The 18,989-nt window shown below is 44.7% G+C and overlaps 1 protein-coding gene across 2 annotated transcripts in view; it reads right to left on the bottom strand.

Annotated features, from left to right (window-relative positions):
* Positions 1-18,989, bottom strand: part of LRRC49 (leucine rich repeat containing 49) — a 171,606-nt gene that overhangs the window by 74,470 nt on the left and 78,147 nt on the right. For both annotated transcript variants that reach the window (XM_040415768.1, XM_040415769.1), the window contains 3 exons: positions 17,972-18,115; positions 14,739-14,800; positions 4,581-4,728 (listed from right to left, as the gene is read on the bottom strand). In XM_040415768.1, coding sequence (XP_040271702.1) covers positions 4,581-4,728; positions 14,739-14,800; positions 17,972-18,115 — 354 coding nt within the window. The remainder of the gene's footprint in view (positions 1-4,580; positions 4,729-14,738; positions 14,801-17,971; positions 18,116-18,989) is intronic.

The raw sequence follows: 18,989 nt of genomic DNA, 5'->3' as shown, positions 1-18,989 counted from the left end.
TAGTGCAGCATGCAGCCCTAATCTTCCTGTCAAATTGACAGACATCACATTAGGACCCATAATGGATGGCTATTACTTTTTAAATTACATTCCACACTACCTAACATTTAGTAAAATACAGCACTACATACCTCTTCCATCCAGTGAAGTCTCCTCTAATGTAGACATTCTTTTTTTTCTCATCTTCTCCATTCTGACCAGACCTCAATGACTACTTCTTTTAGCCATGTCTTATCTCTGCAGAGTTTGCCACACAGAATCCTTCGGTTTCTCACTTTTTCATCATCCTCCCCACCTTCTCAACATCTCATCCTGGTTCCCCCACTGTGTCATCCTGTCACCCCCAATACCGTGCCTGCTGTGCCCCTTAATCCTATACTGCAGAAACAGATAGTCCTCCTGAAATTACCATTCAATAATTATTGCCTCTCAGTGTCCTCGAAAATAATTGTGCCCAACAAATAGTGCCCCTGACTGTAATAGTGCCATAAGCATAGTGTCCTCCAAAAATAAATTGTGCTGAGCGGATACTGTGCCAGGTTGCCCACCTACTGTAATAATGCTCCCAAAAGTCCCACCAATAGTAATAATTGTCTCCCAGAATGCCTGTAGTAGTAATAGTGCCCCAAATAGTAAAAATATCCACCATTGTATACCAGAAGTAATAATGCCCTAAGTAGTAATAATCTTCCCAAAAGCTACTCAGGAGAAGTAAAACCTTCCATAATGCCCCAGCAGTAATAATACCTACCAACAGTGCCCCCAGTAGTATTAATGCCCCTTTATAGTGTCCCGAATACTAATAAAGACCACTATAGTGTCCCCAGTAGAAATAAAGCCCATTATAGTGTGCTCCAATAATAATAAAGCCTACCACAGTGCCCCCTAGTAGTAATATAGCCCACTTTAATGCCTCTAGAAGTACTAAAGCCCCAAAGAGTGCCCCAGTAGTAAAAATTCCCACTTATAGTGCCCCCATTAGTACTAATACAGAAAAAACAAAAGGACTGAATGAGAGGAGCAGTTTCTCCTACTTAATAGAATAATCCATGTCCTATCCTTCCAGCTTTTTCATATCCACTTGGCATTGCTATGGAGTTATAATTCCTATTCCTCCTCTTGATAGTCCAAGAACCGTGTAGTAGTCCTACTTGACATACATAGACAATACCATTCCTTAATACCTTACCCTGGGTGTGAGTGGGTAAAGCCTAGGGCAGGGATGCTCAACCTGCGGCCCTCCAGCTGTTGCAACACTACAACTCCCAGCATGCCCTAATAGCTGTAGGCTGAACATCTTCCCTATGGAGTGATTACATTGACACATACAGTGTCTGATACATAGGATCAATCCTTTACTTCTTGGTAGGGGTAGGATTGTTATTCTTGTAACATACAGCCTGTACTTCCCGGCTGCCGTATACTCTCATATACTTCATTACCTGTTCATCAGAACACTCCTGGACTACTAGTACTTTTCCCCCTTTTTGTTTCTCCTGTGCCTACTTTGTTACACAGTGTTTTACCTTTACTCCACGTTATATGCGAGCTGCATATGAGTTTATCAATCAGGTACTTTATCTCCCGGTCTTTCTATTAACCTCACAGTTTCCCTGTATTATACTATTTAAGCCACCTAATGGTCCCCAAACAATACTCTGATGGGTAATAGACACATATAATATTATCAAAGTATGGAACATCGAGCGCTCCCGTCCTTTCTTGGACACGCCCCCTCTGCAATTGTCCACACTGTACAGCGCCTACCTCCCACCTCCGGCTCATCCTGATTTAATGACCGATAACGCCGGTCTTAATAAATGTGCTCAGCTTCCCACTACATTGTATTCAATAGTAAATGGTTCCGCAAAAAAAAAAAAAAAAGCACACATATGACGATGTGAACAGAAAAATAAAATAGTTATGGCTCCCTTAGCCTGTGGATAAGTAGTAATAGACTAACCCCCTTTAATAATGTGTGTCCTGTTAAAGGCACCATCACACGTTGAATTCCTTGACCACTGAAGGCTGAGGTTTCTCCACCTTGTACTGAGGCAAAATAGAGAGTCTGCAGACACATTATTAGTTTTTGTATGGGGTACAGCTGCGAGATGTTTCCTGTGACCTCGTTTTAGATTATTTGAACTACATCCTACATAATGGGAGTTTTAAATAATTATACAACATGAGTCCTATTACAAAGCAGTTATTGTTGTGTATGGAATGGACCTTAGATTTTAGACCTCTTGGTGGTCCACATTTAAGAGCTCATACACACGAACGTGTGCCGGCCGGGCCTGTGCTGCAGACCGCAATTTGCGGTCCGCAATGCAAGGGCATCGACTGTAGGGCTGTCATATGCGGACACAGGACCCATTCACTTGAATGGGGTCCGCCATTCGCATCCGACAGTCCACACCACAAAAAAGTAGTGCATGCACTACTTTTTTGCAGTGTGGAGACATGGACAGAAAACTCCTTAGTGCTTCCGATCCGTGCCTCTGTTCCACACCGTATCTGCCGGATTACGGACCCATTCAAGTGAAGTGAAGCTGTTAGCAGCCTACAATACAGGCACGCCCGAGCAACGGCTGTGTGTGTGAGCCCTAACTTTGCAAAGAAATTTCTGAATGTCAAAAATTTGCAGCAGGGAGATAGGGAAGCCAGATATCAGTAATAGCCTGGCTCCAATCGGGCTCATAACTATGAGTTAGTCCCTATTAGTGAAATGTACAGTGGACCTGTCCCTGTAATATGCTCCCCTACATAGCAAAGCAATTTCGCAGGCAGATCCATTTTAATTGCATTAGTGCAGGGATGGCCAACCTGCGGCTCTTCAGCTGTTGCAAAACTACAAGTCCCAGCATGCCCAGACAGCCTACAGCATGGGTGTCAAACATGCGGCCCGGCAAAGATGCAGCATTGGGAGAGAGGAGGGGCTGGAGTCGGTAACTATGGGCGGGGCCCGGTGCAGTCACTGTACTCTTACACCGGGCCCCGCCGCTCACCAAAGTATTTATAAACGTGAATCCTTATCCTGTTATTAAGTTGAACTAACGCTGCCCTCTCCCATGTTCCCATGTTCCCCTGTATCCCCATAGCACTTACTTAAGCTTCAATAGCAGGCAGAGCGGACGGCAGCAGTAACGTCACTCACTGACGTCGAGCGCCTGCTCCGCCCACTTTATGAATGAAGCAGGCGGAGCAGACGCGCGACGTCAGTGAGTGACGTTACTGGTGCCGTCCGCTCTGCCTGCTATGGAAGCGTGTTCGTAAGTGCTGTGGGGATACAGGGGACATGGGAACATGGGAGAGGGCAGCGTTAGTTCAACTTAATAACAGGATAAGGATTCACGTTTATAAATACTTCGGTGAGCAGAGGGCCGGTGTATTGGGGGACACTGTTATGAGGGGGATCTGTGGATGACATATAGCAGTGTCATCCACAGATCCCCCCCATAACAGTTCCATCCACAGATCCCCCCACCTCATAACAATGCCATCCACAGATATCCCACCCCATAGCAGTACCATCCACAGATATCCCACCCCATAACAGTTCCATCCACAGATCCCCCACCTCATAACAATGCCATCCACAGATCCCCCATAACAGCACCATCCACAGATCCCCCACCCCATAACAATGCCATCCACAGATCCCCCCACCCCATAGCAGTACCATCCACAGATCCCCATAACAGTGCCATCCACAGATCCCCCACCTCATAACAATGCCATCCACAGATCCCCCCACCCCATAACAATGCCATCCACAGATATCCCACCCCATAGCAGTACCATCCACAGATCCCCATAACAGTGCCATCCACAGATCCCCCCTAACAGTGCCATCCACAGATCCCCCATAACAGTGCCATCCACAGATCCCCATAACAGTGCCATCCACAGATCCCCCATAACAGCACCATCCACAGATCCCCCATAACAGCACCATCCACAGATCCCCCATAACAGCGCCATCCACAGATCCCCCATAACAGTGCCATCCACAGATCCCCCATAACAGTGCCATCCACAGATCCCCCATAATAGTGCCATCCACAGGTCCCCCATAACAGTGCCATCCACAGATCCCCCACATGACAGTGCGTCATCCACAGATCCCCCATAATAGTGTCATGCACAGACCACCATTAATTCAAAGCCCACCAAAAGCACAACTTTTGGTTAAAAATATTTTTTTCTTATTTTCCTCCTCAAAAACCTAGGTGCGTCTTATAGTGAAGTTTAATATTTGTATATATATATATAGGTCTCACTTGTGTTATTGGGCAACGGGATGTTGGGGGTCAGCAGTCATGAAACAACAATGTTGTTCTATGAAAATGTACGATTTTTTTTTTTTTTTTTTATGCGGCCCACATAAACTTAAATTTTGTTTTTTTGGCCCATGTTAGCCTTTGAGTTTGACATGCTTGGCCTACAGCTATCAGCCTACAGCAGGGCATGGTGGGAATTGTAGTTTTACAACAGCTGGAGAGCCCTGCATTAGTGTATCAGAAAATACAACCTCAATGCAAGATTTTTCTAGGAAGTTTTTACATCTTTTTCCTTACCGTGATTCTCTTCATATCCAGCTGTCGCAGCTGCAGCATATGTCCGAGAATAGTTTGTCTGTACCATGACTCTTGAGCTATAGGGTTGCCATCAAGTGTGACATCTGAAAGTGATGTGGAGTCAGCAAGGCACAGGATGTCATTGAGTCTGTCATAGAAAATAAAATATTAAGTCAACAAAACTCTTATTCCAAGCTCGTATTCTAGAGCTATTAGTTCTACATGTAATACCACATAAGAAATATCTTAAAGGAAAAGTTAAAAACTAAAAATGAAAACATACAACAGGAAAGGGTATGTAAACAGACAAACACGGTAAGGCTAGTTTTAGCAGAGTTCAGAGCTCTGGCAGGCGGATCTGGCATTGGTAGACGCTGCTTGAATGCCCGCTGGCCCCATTAACTATAATGGGAACCGGTGGAAACCTGACCGCAACCTCGCACATATGCTGAGAATCACAAACAATACAGTACCATGCAGATGATCCATGTGGAGGCCAGAGTATTTAAACCCAAAATGCCGGTATGCACGGCGGGGGGCCGGGGAAGATTATCCCTAGCAATGATTCCCTGAACTGGTCCTCTGCCCAGGGACGTCTCCAAATGGTGGGGGCGCCCTGTCCCCGTACCTAGACTCAAACTCCTAGATATCCCTGGTGAGGTTAGTGGTGGATAGGGACGGCATACGTGGTGTCTAGCATGGAAAACAGGCACAGAAGAAAGAATAAGTTTAAAAGGTGTCCACTGTATACTGCCCTCGTGGTATAACCAGGAGGTACAGGGCACACCTAGAAGATAAAATACACAAACAAAACGCACAATTGGATATAGATATATTTAAGATAGGTATAAATGACCTACAGACCCCGACGCGTTTCGCCCATACGGAAGGTTCATCAGGGGGTTACGTGTAGTAGGCATGTAAAGATAACGGGACCGTTGCCAATGGTTATGGCCGCCCCGGTTCAGTGATGCGTGTGTGCATATATAACAGGAAAAAACAATCCTTAATGACACTGCAGACCCACAATAATAGACCGATTGCCAAATGGCAGTTTACATACGATTATGGCAGCGTGATGAGAGAACTCGGCTGCCAACATGCACACTGAGGTAGGCAGTAAAATATTGCACAATAGGTCATTCCTAAGGAGGCTCATAGATAAGAGCATACGTAACTGGCTGAAGTGCAGCACGAAAGGTATGCGTGCCCCAGTTTAATCACCCAGGATGCCGGGCTAACCCACCAGCGGATACATGGTATGGTCAGTGGTGTGAAATAATGGGTCACCTCAGACCCATTATTTCACACCACTGACCATACCATGTATCCGCTGGTGGGTTAGCCCGGCATCCTGGGTGATTAAACTGGGGCACGCATACCTTTCGTGCTGCACTTCAGCCAGTTACGTATGCTCTTATCTATGAGCCTCCTTAGGAATGACCTATTGTGCAATATTTTACTGCCTACCTCAGTGTGCATGTTGGCAGCCGAGTTCTCTCATCACGCTGCCATAATCGTATGTAAACTGCCATTTGGCAATCGGTCTATTATTGTGGGTCTGCAGTGTCATTAAGGATTGTTTTTTCCTGTTATATATGCACACACGCATCACTGAACCGGGGCGGCCATAACCATTGGCAACGGTCCCGTTATCTTTACATGCCTACTACACGTAACCCCCTGATGAACCTTCCGTATGGGCGAAACGCGTCGGGGTCTGTAGGTCATTTATACCTATCTTAAATATATCTATATCCAATTGTGCGTTTTGTTTGTGTATTTTATCTTCTAGGTGTGCCCTGTACCTCCTGGTTATACCACGAGGGCAGTATACAGTGGACACCTTTTAAACTTATTCTTTCTTCTGTGCCTGTTTTCCATGCTAGACACCACGTATGCCGTCCCTATCCACCACTAACCTCACCAGGGATATCTAGGAGTTTGAGTCTAGGTACGGGGACAGGGCGCCCCCACCATTTGGAGACGTCCCTGGGCAGAGGACCAGTTCAGGGAATCATTGCTAGGGATAATCTTCCCCGGCCCCCCGCCGTGCATACCGGCATTTTGGGTTTAAATACTCTGGCCTCCACATGGATCATCTGCATGGTACTGTATTGTTTGTGTATATGTAAATTCTGTAATTACCTATTAAATTTAGTTACTTTATGAATAAACAGGGTACCCCTGCTGGACTATCTATTGATACATATTGAAACCCTGTCCTAGTATAAGCTTGCTATCTGTATTGCTGGACTTCTATGCTGAGAATCAGCCGGACTGACCGGTAAATGTACTATTAGCTTGGGAGCTATTATCCCATCTGGGCCTGCTCATCATACACTCACGAGTTTCAAATGACTACGAAATACCTTTTTTTGAAAGAACTGATACTTCATTCGCGAGGTACCACACTACTAATGTACAACGCCACTCTAGTTCACTTATGAATAGGGCAGCACGCTATGTTAATAGAGCACATGGGAATAGGAAGACCTGGGGGAGGACAGAGGCACAGATATGTAGCGGGATTCACCAGCTATACTGCTCTGTACTGCTGTCCTCCAGGCTGCTGCTGAGGGTGTGCTATGGAGAGTTAGGGGAGCAATATCTCATCATTGCTATGTGCAGTGTATCAGAGACATTATAGCAGCTATACTCCACCCACTAGCCTGGAGAAAGCTGACAATTATAAATGGAACTGGAACTTACAAGGGGAAAACTGGAAAAACACAGTCATATAATTGCCAGACTACTCCTCACAAACATTGTAGCTTATCCTGAAAAGTCACCTGTGATTACACATACAGTTTAAAGAGGTTGTCCGGGCTTTTACTATTGATGTCCAACAACTGGCACCACCGCCGATCAGCTGTATGAGGAGACGGCGTGCGCACGTGCCGTCTCCCTTTTCTTCTTCTGCTCTCTGATGTATGTCTATGGGACAGCAGCAGCGGACAGGAAGAGAGACGGGAGACAGCACGTGCGCACTGTGTGCCGTCACCACAAACAGCTGATCGGCGGGGGTGCCAGGTGTCTGACCCCCACCGATCTGATATTGATGACTTATCTTGAAAATAGGTCATCAATATATACCACCATGGGCCATGAACAAAAGCTGACCTCAATCACTTTTATGGGAGCTTTTCTAGACATGTTCTAGTGGCGTACCTACAGGGGAAGCAGCTGCTTCGAGGCCCGAGTTGAGAAGGGGCCCGGGAGCAGTTGCTTTTCTAGTACAATTCAATTCGGGCCCCCTCCAGATACAGTCACATTGGAGGCCTGTGCCTGTCATAGGTGTACATACCAGAGTATGAAGGACCTTAGAAAAATAGTAATTGTAGGCTAAAGGACCTTTGATGATGTCATCACATGTTTAGCCTCCAAAAGACACCAGAGGAGAAGGAGGAGAACGGAGAACCTGCAGAATGTAAGTAAGTGTCTCTGTGTGTGTTAGTGTGTGAGTGTTTGTGTATCTGTGTCAACATCTGCTTATTCTGTATATAGTAGATAGCACCAGTCTCTTAAAGGCTATGTACACCTTTGGGGGAATTTTTTTTTTCATTATTGCATTTTACTCATTTTGAGCTAAAACATTTTTTTTTCAATTGGTCTATGGAACCCTTTTTTATGTACAGAGCCAAGATGCTTTAGTAGCAGCCTCTGGAGCTGACAGGCTCCTTATTTCTGCTCTATGACATTATAAACACTCATCAAAGCTGAATCCTTATCTTACTGATAAGAATGTGGCTTCAATAAGTGTTTATGACCTCTTAGTAGTTTACAGATAAGGTTTATTAGATGACCAGTAACACAGCTAGAAAAACAGTTAACCCTTTGTAATAGAACCACCCAATATAACAATCCATAGAGGTGAATGGGGACACCACACTCTTCAAACAGCTGATCGACGGGGGTGACGGGTGTCGGACCCGCACCTATCCGATATTGATGACCTATCCTGAGGATAGGTCATCAATAGTAAAAAGCATTAATCCTTAGGATACCGGAGTTTTTTTTTGTTTTTGCGTTTTTATTTTTCTTCCCTATTTGCCGTGAGCCATAACCTTTTTATATTTCCAGTCACATAGCTGTATAAGGGCTTATTTTTTGCGGGACAAGTTGTACTTTCTAATACCACCATTAATTATGGCATAAAAGGTAGTGGGAAGCGGAAAAAAAATTCCAAATGGGGTGGAATTGGAAACAAAAACGCAATTCCACCACCGTTTTATGGGTTTTGTTCCCACTGTGTTTTGTTTGCGGCAAAACTGACCCATGCCCTTTATTCTCTGGGTCAGTACGATTACAACGATACCCCATATGTATAGGTTTTTTATGTGTAAAAATAAATTTTAGCTTTTTTTTTTTATATCACCATATTCTGACCCCCATAACTTTTTTATACTTATGTCTACTGAGCTGTTTAGGGGCTAATTTTTTGCGGGTCAATTCAAAGTTTTTATTATTTTTGGAGTGTGCATGACTTTTGGATCACATTTTATTACATTTTTTTGGGTAAGAGAAGCAATGAAAAAATGGCAAATCGGCCATTTTGACCCTTTTTTCCGTTACGCCGTTAGCCGTATTGGATTTTTATTTAATTTTTTTAATATTATGGGCGTTTTCGGTCGCGGTGATACACAGGATGTTTATATTTACTGTTATTTAGGGATTTTTATTTTAACTATACAGAAAGGGGGGTGATTTAAACTTTTATATTTTTTATATATTTTTTAACTTTTTTTAAAAAAAATTATCATTTTAAGGCTCATAAATTATGTTTTTGAATTTTCCATTTTGATCTATAAGCGATTTAAAAAATTACAATTTCTTTGCATTTTGCTCATTTCTTATGTTGGCCTGCCATCTGGTGGCTAAAATAAGAATTGCAGCATTAATGCTCTGAATTTCTTCATAGAGATTCAGAGCATTCAGCTCACGCACTCAAGTCCCGATTGGCCGCACGGGGCTTCAGTACTAAACGTTTTTGCGCATTCAGGTGCCGTGATCTCACTTGATCATGGCATCTAAAGCATTTAATTGCCGCAGTCGGCATTATTGCTAGTTGCGGTAATTAGCCGCAGGTCTCTGCTGTTTGAAACAGCAGAGTCTTGCCGGCCATGATGCCCGCTGCACGCACAAGTGGGCGTCATGCTTGCACAGCGCTACCAGCGCCGTACATGTACGGCGCTGGTAGCGAAAGGGTTAAAGGGGCTGTGCAGGCTGGTTATACACTCACCTAAAGAATTATTAGGAACACCATACTAATACGGTGTTGGACCCCCTTTTGCCTTCAGAACTGCCTTAATTCTACGTGGCATTGATTCAACAAGGTGCTGATAGCATTCTTCAGAAATGTTGGCCCATATTGATAGGATAGCATCTTGCAGTTGATGGAGATTTGAGGGATGCACATCCAGGGCACGAAGCTCCCGTTCCACCACATCCCAAAGATGCTCTATTGGGTTGAGATCTGGTGACTGTGGGGGCCATTTTAGTACAGTGAACTCATTGTCATGTTCAAGAAACCAATTTGAAATGATTCGAGCTTTGTGACATGGTGCATTATCCTGCTGGAAGTAGCCATCAGAGGATGGATACATGTTCTCATTCTGTTTACGCCAAATTCGGACTCTACCATTTGAATCTCTCAACAGAAATCGAGACTCATCAGACCAGGCAACATTTTTCCAGTCTTCAACAGTCCAATTTTGGTGAGCTCGTGCAAATTGTAGCCTCTTTTTCCTATTTGTAGTGGAGATGAGTGGTACCCGGTGGGGTCTTCTGCTGTTGTAGCCCATCCGCCTCAAGGTTGTGCGTGTTGTGGCTTCACAAATGCTTTGCTGCATACCTCGGTTGTAACGAGTGGCTATTTCAGTCAACGTTGCTCTTCTATCAGCTTGAATCAGTCGGCCCATTCTCCTCTGACCTCTAGCATCCACAAGGCATTTTTGCCCACAGGACTGCCGCATACTGGATGTTTTTCCCTTTTCACACCATTCTTTGTAAACCCTAGAAATGGTTGTGCGTGAAAATCCCAGTAACTGAGCAGATTGTGAAATACTCAGACCGGCCCGTCTGGCACCAACAACCATGCCACGCTCAAAATTGCTTAAATCACCTTTCTTTCCCATTCTGACATTCAGTTTGGAGTTCAGGAGATTGTCTTGACCAGGACCACACCCCTAAATGCATTGAAGCAACTGCCATGTGATTGGTTGACTAGATAATTGCATTAATGAGAAATAGAACAGGTGTTCCTAATAATTCTTTAGGTGAGTGTATATGGATGACATATCCTCATCCATCACCCCCGATGATTAGCTGTTCAGTTGAAGAGGAGGTGGCGATCCATGCGTCCACTGCTTCCTGGTCATTACACTGCACCTCGTTTCCTTTGCAACGGCACTGTAGTGTACGGTAATTAAAAGTACTTGCTCTATTCAAGTGAATGGAGTGAGTATTTGTAATTACACAGTGCCTCTGAGATGACAGGCAGGGTAATTAAGAAGAAGCCGCGCTCACATGGAGCGCCGCCTTCTCTTCAAACAGCTGATTAGCCAATCAGATATTGATGACCTATCCTGAGGGTGGGAGTCATTTCAGTTTTCGTCTCAGGCAGCAGAAAGGCTAGGTGAAGCCCTGCCAGAAAAAGGGGGGGCAGTCCACCCTGGGAGCCAACTGTCAGGGGGTGCTGAATGCAATTAGCGCTTCCATCAATGCAGATAAAAGTGCTCATTGCTAAAGTGCAGGGGAGCTGGTGGGCCTTTCACTTACTGACTGCTCAGCTCTCCTTGCTCCGTCCTTCCTCCTGGCCGGCTGCTTCCCCATTCAGCCCTGCAGGCACAGATCGCGCTGCTGGACTATATAGGAGGAGCCCGGGAATCTGCCTGTGCACTCCTACCACACAGTGCTGCGGGGAGTGATCTGTGCCTGCCGAGGAGTGCTGGAGGGGATCTGATCATCAGGAACGAGACAAGGTGAGTAGTTACTGTTTTGTTTTATTTTAACACTGAGGGGCACAGAGAGGGAATTACTACTGTGCAGGGAGCGCATTACTACTGTGAAGGGGCACAATATGGGAATAACTACTGTGAAGGAGGCACAGAGAGGGAATTACTACTGTGAAGGGGCACAGAGAGGGAATTACTACTGTGAAGGGAGCACAGAGAGGTCATTACTACTGTGAAGGGAGCACAGAGAGGTCATTACTACTGTGAAGGGAGCACAGAGAGGTCATTACTACTGTGAAGGGAGCACAGAGAGGTCATTACTACTGTGAAGGGAGCACAGAGAGGTCATTACTACTGTGAAGGGAGCACAGAGAGGTCATTACTACTGTGAAGGGAGCACAGAGAGGTCATTACTACTGTGAAGGGAGCACAGAGAGGTCATTACTACTGTGAAGGGAGCACAGAGAGGTCATTACTACTGTGAAGGGAGCACAGAGAGGTCATTACTACTGTGAAGGGAGCACAGAGAGGTCATTACTACTGTGAAGGGAGCACAGAGAGGTCATTACTACTGTGAAGGGAGCACAGAGAGGTCATTACTACTGTGAAGGGAGCACAGAGAGGGCATTACTACTGTGAAGGGAGCACAGAGAGGGCATTACTACTGTGAAGGGGGGCACAGAGAGGTCATTACTACTGTGAAGGGGGGCACAGAAAAGGCATTACTAATAAATTGTGGGCATAACTATTGTGAGGGGGGGAAATGAAGGCACAACAACTGTGAGGGGCACAATGTTTTAAAGTACGGGGGAGGAGTGCCAGAGAAAAGGCTTTCCCTAGGTGCCAAACACCCTAGACACGCCACTGCTTCTTTCATTCAAATTCGGCAGGTATGTGCCCTGGCCCCTGCCTCATATCAAAGAATGCCCTCCCTGACCTGGCAATTAGGGGTGAGCAAATCGTGCTTTGGATCCAAGATCCATAGTCAATTCGTTCCCCAACTTTGATTTAATGCTTTATGGCATTAAAATGTATGTGCTTTGCGGAGGCAAAATTTGTTAAGACCAAAGCCTTGCTTTTCGCTCACCCTTACTGGCGATACAAAGACAAATAGTTTTTCATTTTAAGAAAGTGGTGATGGGGGGGGGCAGTAAAGCATTTGCTGTGGGGCCGAGTCAGTTCTAGCTATACCCCTGACTGTCACTTATTATATATGGTAGATCCTGTGTTATCTATGAATAGGTGATATCTGTCACTGTAATTCTGCCTGTAATGATAATGAGATGACTGCTGGAAATTGATATGTACAGACCAAGAAGTGGCATCTATCATTAGGCTTAGTGGCCAGTGTGAAAACTGAAAGAATTTTGGATTATTTTGTTTTTAAATATAGACAGTGACATGGGAAATTGTAAATAGCACAAAAATTTTATAAAACATGTTTAACAGAAAAACTTACTTATTGTAAACAATAGGTTATTTTCTGACGACACTTTTTTTTTTTTTTATAGTGAACCTGTCACGTTTAAAATGCAGACAGCAAGGTACACAGCAGAAGGAGCTGAGTTAATTGATATATAGTTTGTGGGAAAAGAATAAATTGTTCATTCTCATGGAGGTGATCTTGATTGACACCTGCAGCATCTTTGTATGCATACAGGCTGTCAATCACTGAATAGGGCCGTCTCTTATATAAGTCCGCTCAGCTCCTCTTGCGTGCAGATGAGATGGTGGCAGTGGCAGGTTCCCTTTAAGCAGTTGCAGCCAGAAAGTTCTGATTTCTGCTTACCTTTGAGGATATAGTATTGATTAGCTAAATAAATGATCCCCATGGGGATCAAGCTTTGCAATAAGAAAGAAGTACTTGCATCAAATAACTTTTTTATATAATTTTTCCTGTTTTCCCAATAAATTTATCAGTGATATAAAAAAAGGAATAACAGCCAAATTTATAAAGAAAAAAAGATTATTACAACTTATTTATTAGATAGCGGATGCCAGAAAAACTGATATAAGGAATCCACAAGGACTTCTTCTGCAGGAAGTGGTAAAGTACTGCAGGATTATGTCATTGTCATACGCTGCATCAGAGGCTGCTGGTATATATGGAGAAAACTCCTGCTCGTACACAGTGATACGCTTCTATCCTGCTGTCAGCAATGCAGCCTTTCATAATGGTCCTTCATGCCTGGCAAACTCTGAACAATATCTCAATATCATCTGACTTCATACAATATCCGGGCTCCCTTTGGATCCTCAAACATGAAATCGTAGCAAATTGTTCATCTGTGTGTCCCACCCTTACTCCACCCGAAAATATCCCTATTATAACCTCAAGACGAGCCTGGTTTCTCACTCCAAGTCTCCAGAGCAAGTGAAGGAAAATCCATACAATTGTGACCCCACACAGAACTACCCATAATACCGCCATATGGCACAGCAGTGCCGACGGAGTAGTTTCCCTGCAGCAGTGTCCATACAATGTGTAAGCCTCAGTGCCCCTTTAACACAACTAACTTATCCTCTCCATGGTCCGACATGACTTTATAATAGAGGCTCAGCCCCTCAGCTGCCACTTGGACGTAGTCGTCTCTATATGCGCCAATCTTTGCAAGCAGGGATCAGCGCCTGGTGACAAGAAGGGCAGAAAGCATTCCAGGGCAGTGGCAGGAATCCAGGGCTAGGACATGAAATCCTAGGCATTCGGGTTGTTATGGGGTTGCTGCCTGTGGTGCCCCCAGGCCATAAGACGTAATATAGCACAGGCCAACCACCGACATCACATTGTAAATGGAATACTGCAACTATTAATGCAAATCAGAAATTTCGATTACCTAGCCGTACGTTAAAGGCAGGAAGGGGTTAAAACTGCATCTTCTATTAAAGAGCCAAAAATGGGCAAGTTCTTGTAGACATCATCAATAAGCTGCAATGTCCAACAAGGTTCACTGCGGCCAAACTTCTAGGGAATCCAGAGGCCTACAACCCTCAGCCGTTGCCTGCCTGATAAAACACGGCATTGACCCTTTACAACAAAGACAAAAAAGGGGTTAACCATCTCTGTAGCTGAACGCAGTTGGTCTAAAAGGAGGAAGGTGTGGCAGCTGCTTTCATTCTTGTCTGCAGGGTGCAGCATCGCAAGGGCATCCCCATTGCACAGCACTGTCAAGGCATCAAGACATCACTTGTATCCAGATCTTACCTTGAGATGTTGTTAAAGCTGAGATAAAGGAGCTGAAGGCTGGGCAGAGTCTCCACATCGCTCTAGAAGGAAGCACACATTGACGACATCAGGGGGATTATGTGACGTAGCGCAGTCGCCTCTGCTAATTGCTGTGGTCCTGCTGCAGCATCGATCCTAGGGGAGTGCCGTGGAGGACAGAGCCGTTCTGCAGCGCCAGCTACACTGGCAAGGTGAAGAGCAGAGGGATGATGGGTGGGGAACAGAGGGCCGACGTGCAGGCTCAGCAATTTAACTGCACGCAGGCAACAAGGCTGTGATCAGCTGCAGAGCAGCAAATTGGATTTTATAGTGCGGACTGCAAAACCAAAGGGGGCACCAGAAAACCATCTTTACAGCCTATTGTCTGCAGCTAAGGGCATGGTCAATCATTCATTATGCCATAGATAATGACTCCATTTAAATTTGACCATTTCTTCCAGCTAAATCCCAATATTACGTTGAAAATCTCTATATAAATCTAGCAGGCTACCTGATAATGATATGTACTGTATACAGTTGGGTCCAGAAGTATTCGGACAGTGGCATGATTTTCATTATTAACCCCTGCACCCGACCGTATTTTTGGTCTGCATGCAATCTGCATTTTTTTGCTGATCGGATGCGGACACATTCATTTCAATGGGTCCGCAAAAAAGCGGAAGGAACGCTGTGTGCTGTCCCCATCTGTGTGTCTGTTCCGCCAGCCCCCCCAAAAAAAGATAGAACATGTCCTATTCTTGTTCATTTTGCAGAAAGTGAAAGGGCATTTTTAACGTAGTGCAAAATGGGAAAATGAGGGACGCACCTAGATGGTATCTGTGTTTTGCAGATCCACAATTTGCGAACCGCAAAACCGATACAGTCATGTGCATGAGACCTAAAGGGTAGACTTTCGGCTGGGTGTGCCCATGTTGTGCGTTGTGTGCCCATGGCCGTATTGCGGCCCGCAAATGGCGGGTCCGCAATACACGGGCACAGGCTCATGTGCAGTCCGCATCACGGATGCAGACCCATTCACTTGAATGGGTCCGCAATCATAGACATGTGGAACGGAAGCACGGATTGAAACCCCACCGAAGCACTCCCGTGGTGTTTCAGTCTGTGCCTCCGCACCGCAAAAAAATAGAACTATTTTTTTGCGGTGCAGATGGATCACCGACGCATTCAAGTTGAATGGGTCTTGATCCATCTCGGCCGCCGCATGGACGTTGCTCATGCATTGGGGACCGAAAATTGTGGTCCCCAATGCACGGAACGGATGCACAACGTTCGTGTGCAAGAGGCCTAATTCAAAGGATATAACAAAAATATTGCATTAACTGTTTAGGGATTACAGCCGATCCTCAAAAGTAATTGGGCTAATTACCAATTCTAAATATAAGGACTCATTCAGACGGCCGTATGCAAAAATGCAGATCCGTTTTTGCGGATTAGATGCTGACCCAGCCACTTCTATGGGGCTCTTTTCTTCCATTCCACGGCTCCGCAAAACTGATCTCACTGAAATGAGACATGTCCTGTACTTGTCAGTAAAAATCAGGATGTGGCCCCATTGAAGTCTACGGGTCTGCAAAAATAAGGAATGCTATCCGTTTTGTTTTTTTTGCGGACATGCTGAACTGTCCGCAAAAAAACTGATCCGCATATTTGCGGACAGCATACGGCCATCTGAAAAAGCCCTTAGGATTATATTCGATACTTGGATGATGTCTGGGACCCGTGGACACTGTTGAATACGCCGTCAGAGCTCCATCAGCCCCATAAATGTGAACAGACTGGTGGACTGACATGCACACTACTACTCCATTCAGAATGCTATGCGTCCGAGCTGTTGTGAGATAAATAAAGAAATCAATGGCATCATTGTGGAGAAATGGAGATCTGATGGTGGAACTGTAAGAGTTATTATTTGGAATGCATGTCGAGACCCTCCTCCTGACCTCAATACTGGATACTGGGGTGTCTATGTGTCACGCACAGGATCGTACATTGATTAGTTCAGACAGAAGGCTCACATTCATGACTGTGGCACTGGCAGACTAGGGAAATCAGTCTCCGTTCATTTGATGCTAATGAGTCTTATTTAAGGGGTCCTGGAAGTAGATAAGATTATCTTCTGGGAGAGTTCTTAGGCCACACGATGACAATGCATTTCAGAGTGCCCTTTGCACAGAAAAGAAAATGTACTTAACTGGTGGTTGTGATTTCTTACAATTTATCCTTATTGTAAAAAATACCGGTACTTATGTACAGCAAAAACATTAAAAAAAAGAATTCAATAATTTTAATAAAGTTCTGTCAGCCCAGTACTAAAAATCCAGAAATCCTGGCATACTCTGAAAATAATCCTTAATTTACAGTATATGAGTTGTCTCAGAATGACAATTTGTCACTTATTCATAGGATAGCGCATAGGTAGGGGTCCACACGGCTAGTTACATAGATTTAAACAGAGCGGTAGAGGGCATGCTCACCCACCACACCATTTAAATGGGGGGACTCTTGATCTCATGATTGGTGGGAGACCCAGCAGTCAAACCCCCACTCATCAGACACTTATCACCTATCCTGTGTCATTCTGAGACAACCACTTTAACTCCTTTAAATCTGCCTTGAAATGCGATAAGCCCAATCAGCCGGTGAACAGCTGCGGCACTGTTTATGGAAGAAAGCAACCATGTTTTCTTTGTAATCCTGGGAAAACGATGTAAATATCTACAAGCTCTGTGGGGGTCATTTATCAAACTGGTGTAAAGTAGAACTGGCTTAGTTGCCCATAGCAACTAATCAGATTCCACCTTTTATTTTTCACAGCTCCTTTGGAAAATGAAAGGTGGAATTTGATTGGTTGCTACGGGCAACTAAACCAGTTCTACGTTACACCAGTTTGATAAATGACCCCTTGTGTTTTCTGTCCCGTTAACCAACCATCCCACAACTACATATTTGTGACCACCCTCACATCCTGTACCATAAGTGAGCCAGGGATCCTACATTTTACTAATTTTTTTCTATATATCTGATTGCTTCCCATTTTTCACCCATTAGGTCTACACAGCGAATTGTCTAATTGGCTCCTATAATATAGAGTAATTTTTCTTTACCCATTTTACTGAAACACTTTAAAATCTGACCAACGGCATTTGCAAGGACTTTACTAGATAACACCGACGTCATGTACAATATATGTCATTACTATATCCAGTCCTCACCACAACACTGATGTTGTTATGCCTCAGGTTGAGCTCTGTCAGCGAGTCCAGACCATTTAGGTTTTCCACTTGGCTTATTTGATTTCGAGCAAGGTTTAGCACTCGCAGCTCTCCCAAGTGACCAATATTCTCTATTTTCGATATCTGTAAGAAAACAGAACATCAAACAGATTAGGCTATGTTCACCCCTCCAGTGTGAATTCCTGCAGAGAACAGACGGACAGGATTCTCCGGAACAGGCACGGCCGGATGCGGACGGAATGTCCAATGACCCTATTCCAGCAGACAAGTGGAGAACCGACGGGACACAAACCACTGCATGCTGCAGGGTTTTTAAAGGGGTTTTCCATTTACAACCACCTATCCCTTATCTATGTCTGATTGGAAGGGGCTCCTGCCATTTACGAGAATGTGAGCCATGCTCCCCTGTATGAGTAGAGCGACAATTAGCTCTATGGGAATGCTGGAGGTAGCCAGATACAAGCACCCAGCTACGTCCGTCAGCCCCACAGAGTTGAATGGAGCAGCAGAGTGCATGTGTTCAAATGGGGAGATGCCGGCCCCCGTTCTCCTGATCAGCAGGGACCCAATGGTCGGACTCCGCCAATTACTTATAACTACTATATATCTTATGAACAGAGGGTAAGTTGTTGTAATGGGACAACCCCTTTAATGAACATAAAATATCAATAATGCCATCATCTGTGACCTATGTCTACATTACCGACAGATGTACAGTAAAATTGTTCAAAGGCTTTCTTGGTTAAGAAAATTCATTTATACCCAATTGGAGCGTTCTGAGTAAATGGAGGTCAGCTCCTTATCTGTCACTTCCATCAATTAGCCCGTGTGGAGAGCGGATACAAACAGCGTCTCTTCATGGAGGGCCCAGTAAGTCCATGTATTACGTAGACCGCATACTGCTCTCAATGGAGACCATCCCCTTCTATGGGAGTTCTAACAGGCAGGCAAGTATGCATGGTGGGTTTGGGGGTTGCTGACCCCTAATTTATTTCCT

This window comes from Bufo bufo, chromosome 1 (genome assembly GCF_905171765.1).
Source record: "Bufo bufo chromosome 1, aBufBuf1.1, whole genome shotgun sequence".
In the NCBI taxonomy this organism is placed as follows: domain Eukaryota; kingdom Metazoa; phylum Chordata; class Amphibia; order Anura; family Bufonidae; genus Bufo; species Bufo bufo.
The sequence above is the reverse complement of the archived record's forward strand: the minus strand, read 5'-3'. Positions and strand labels throughout refer to the sequence as shown.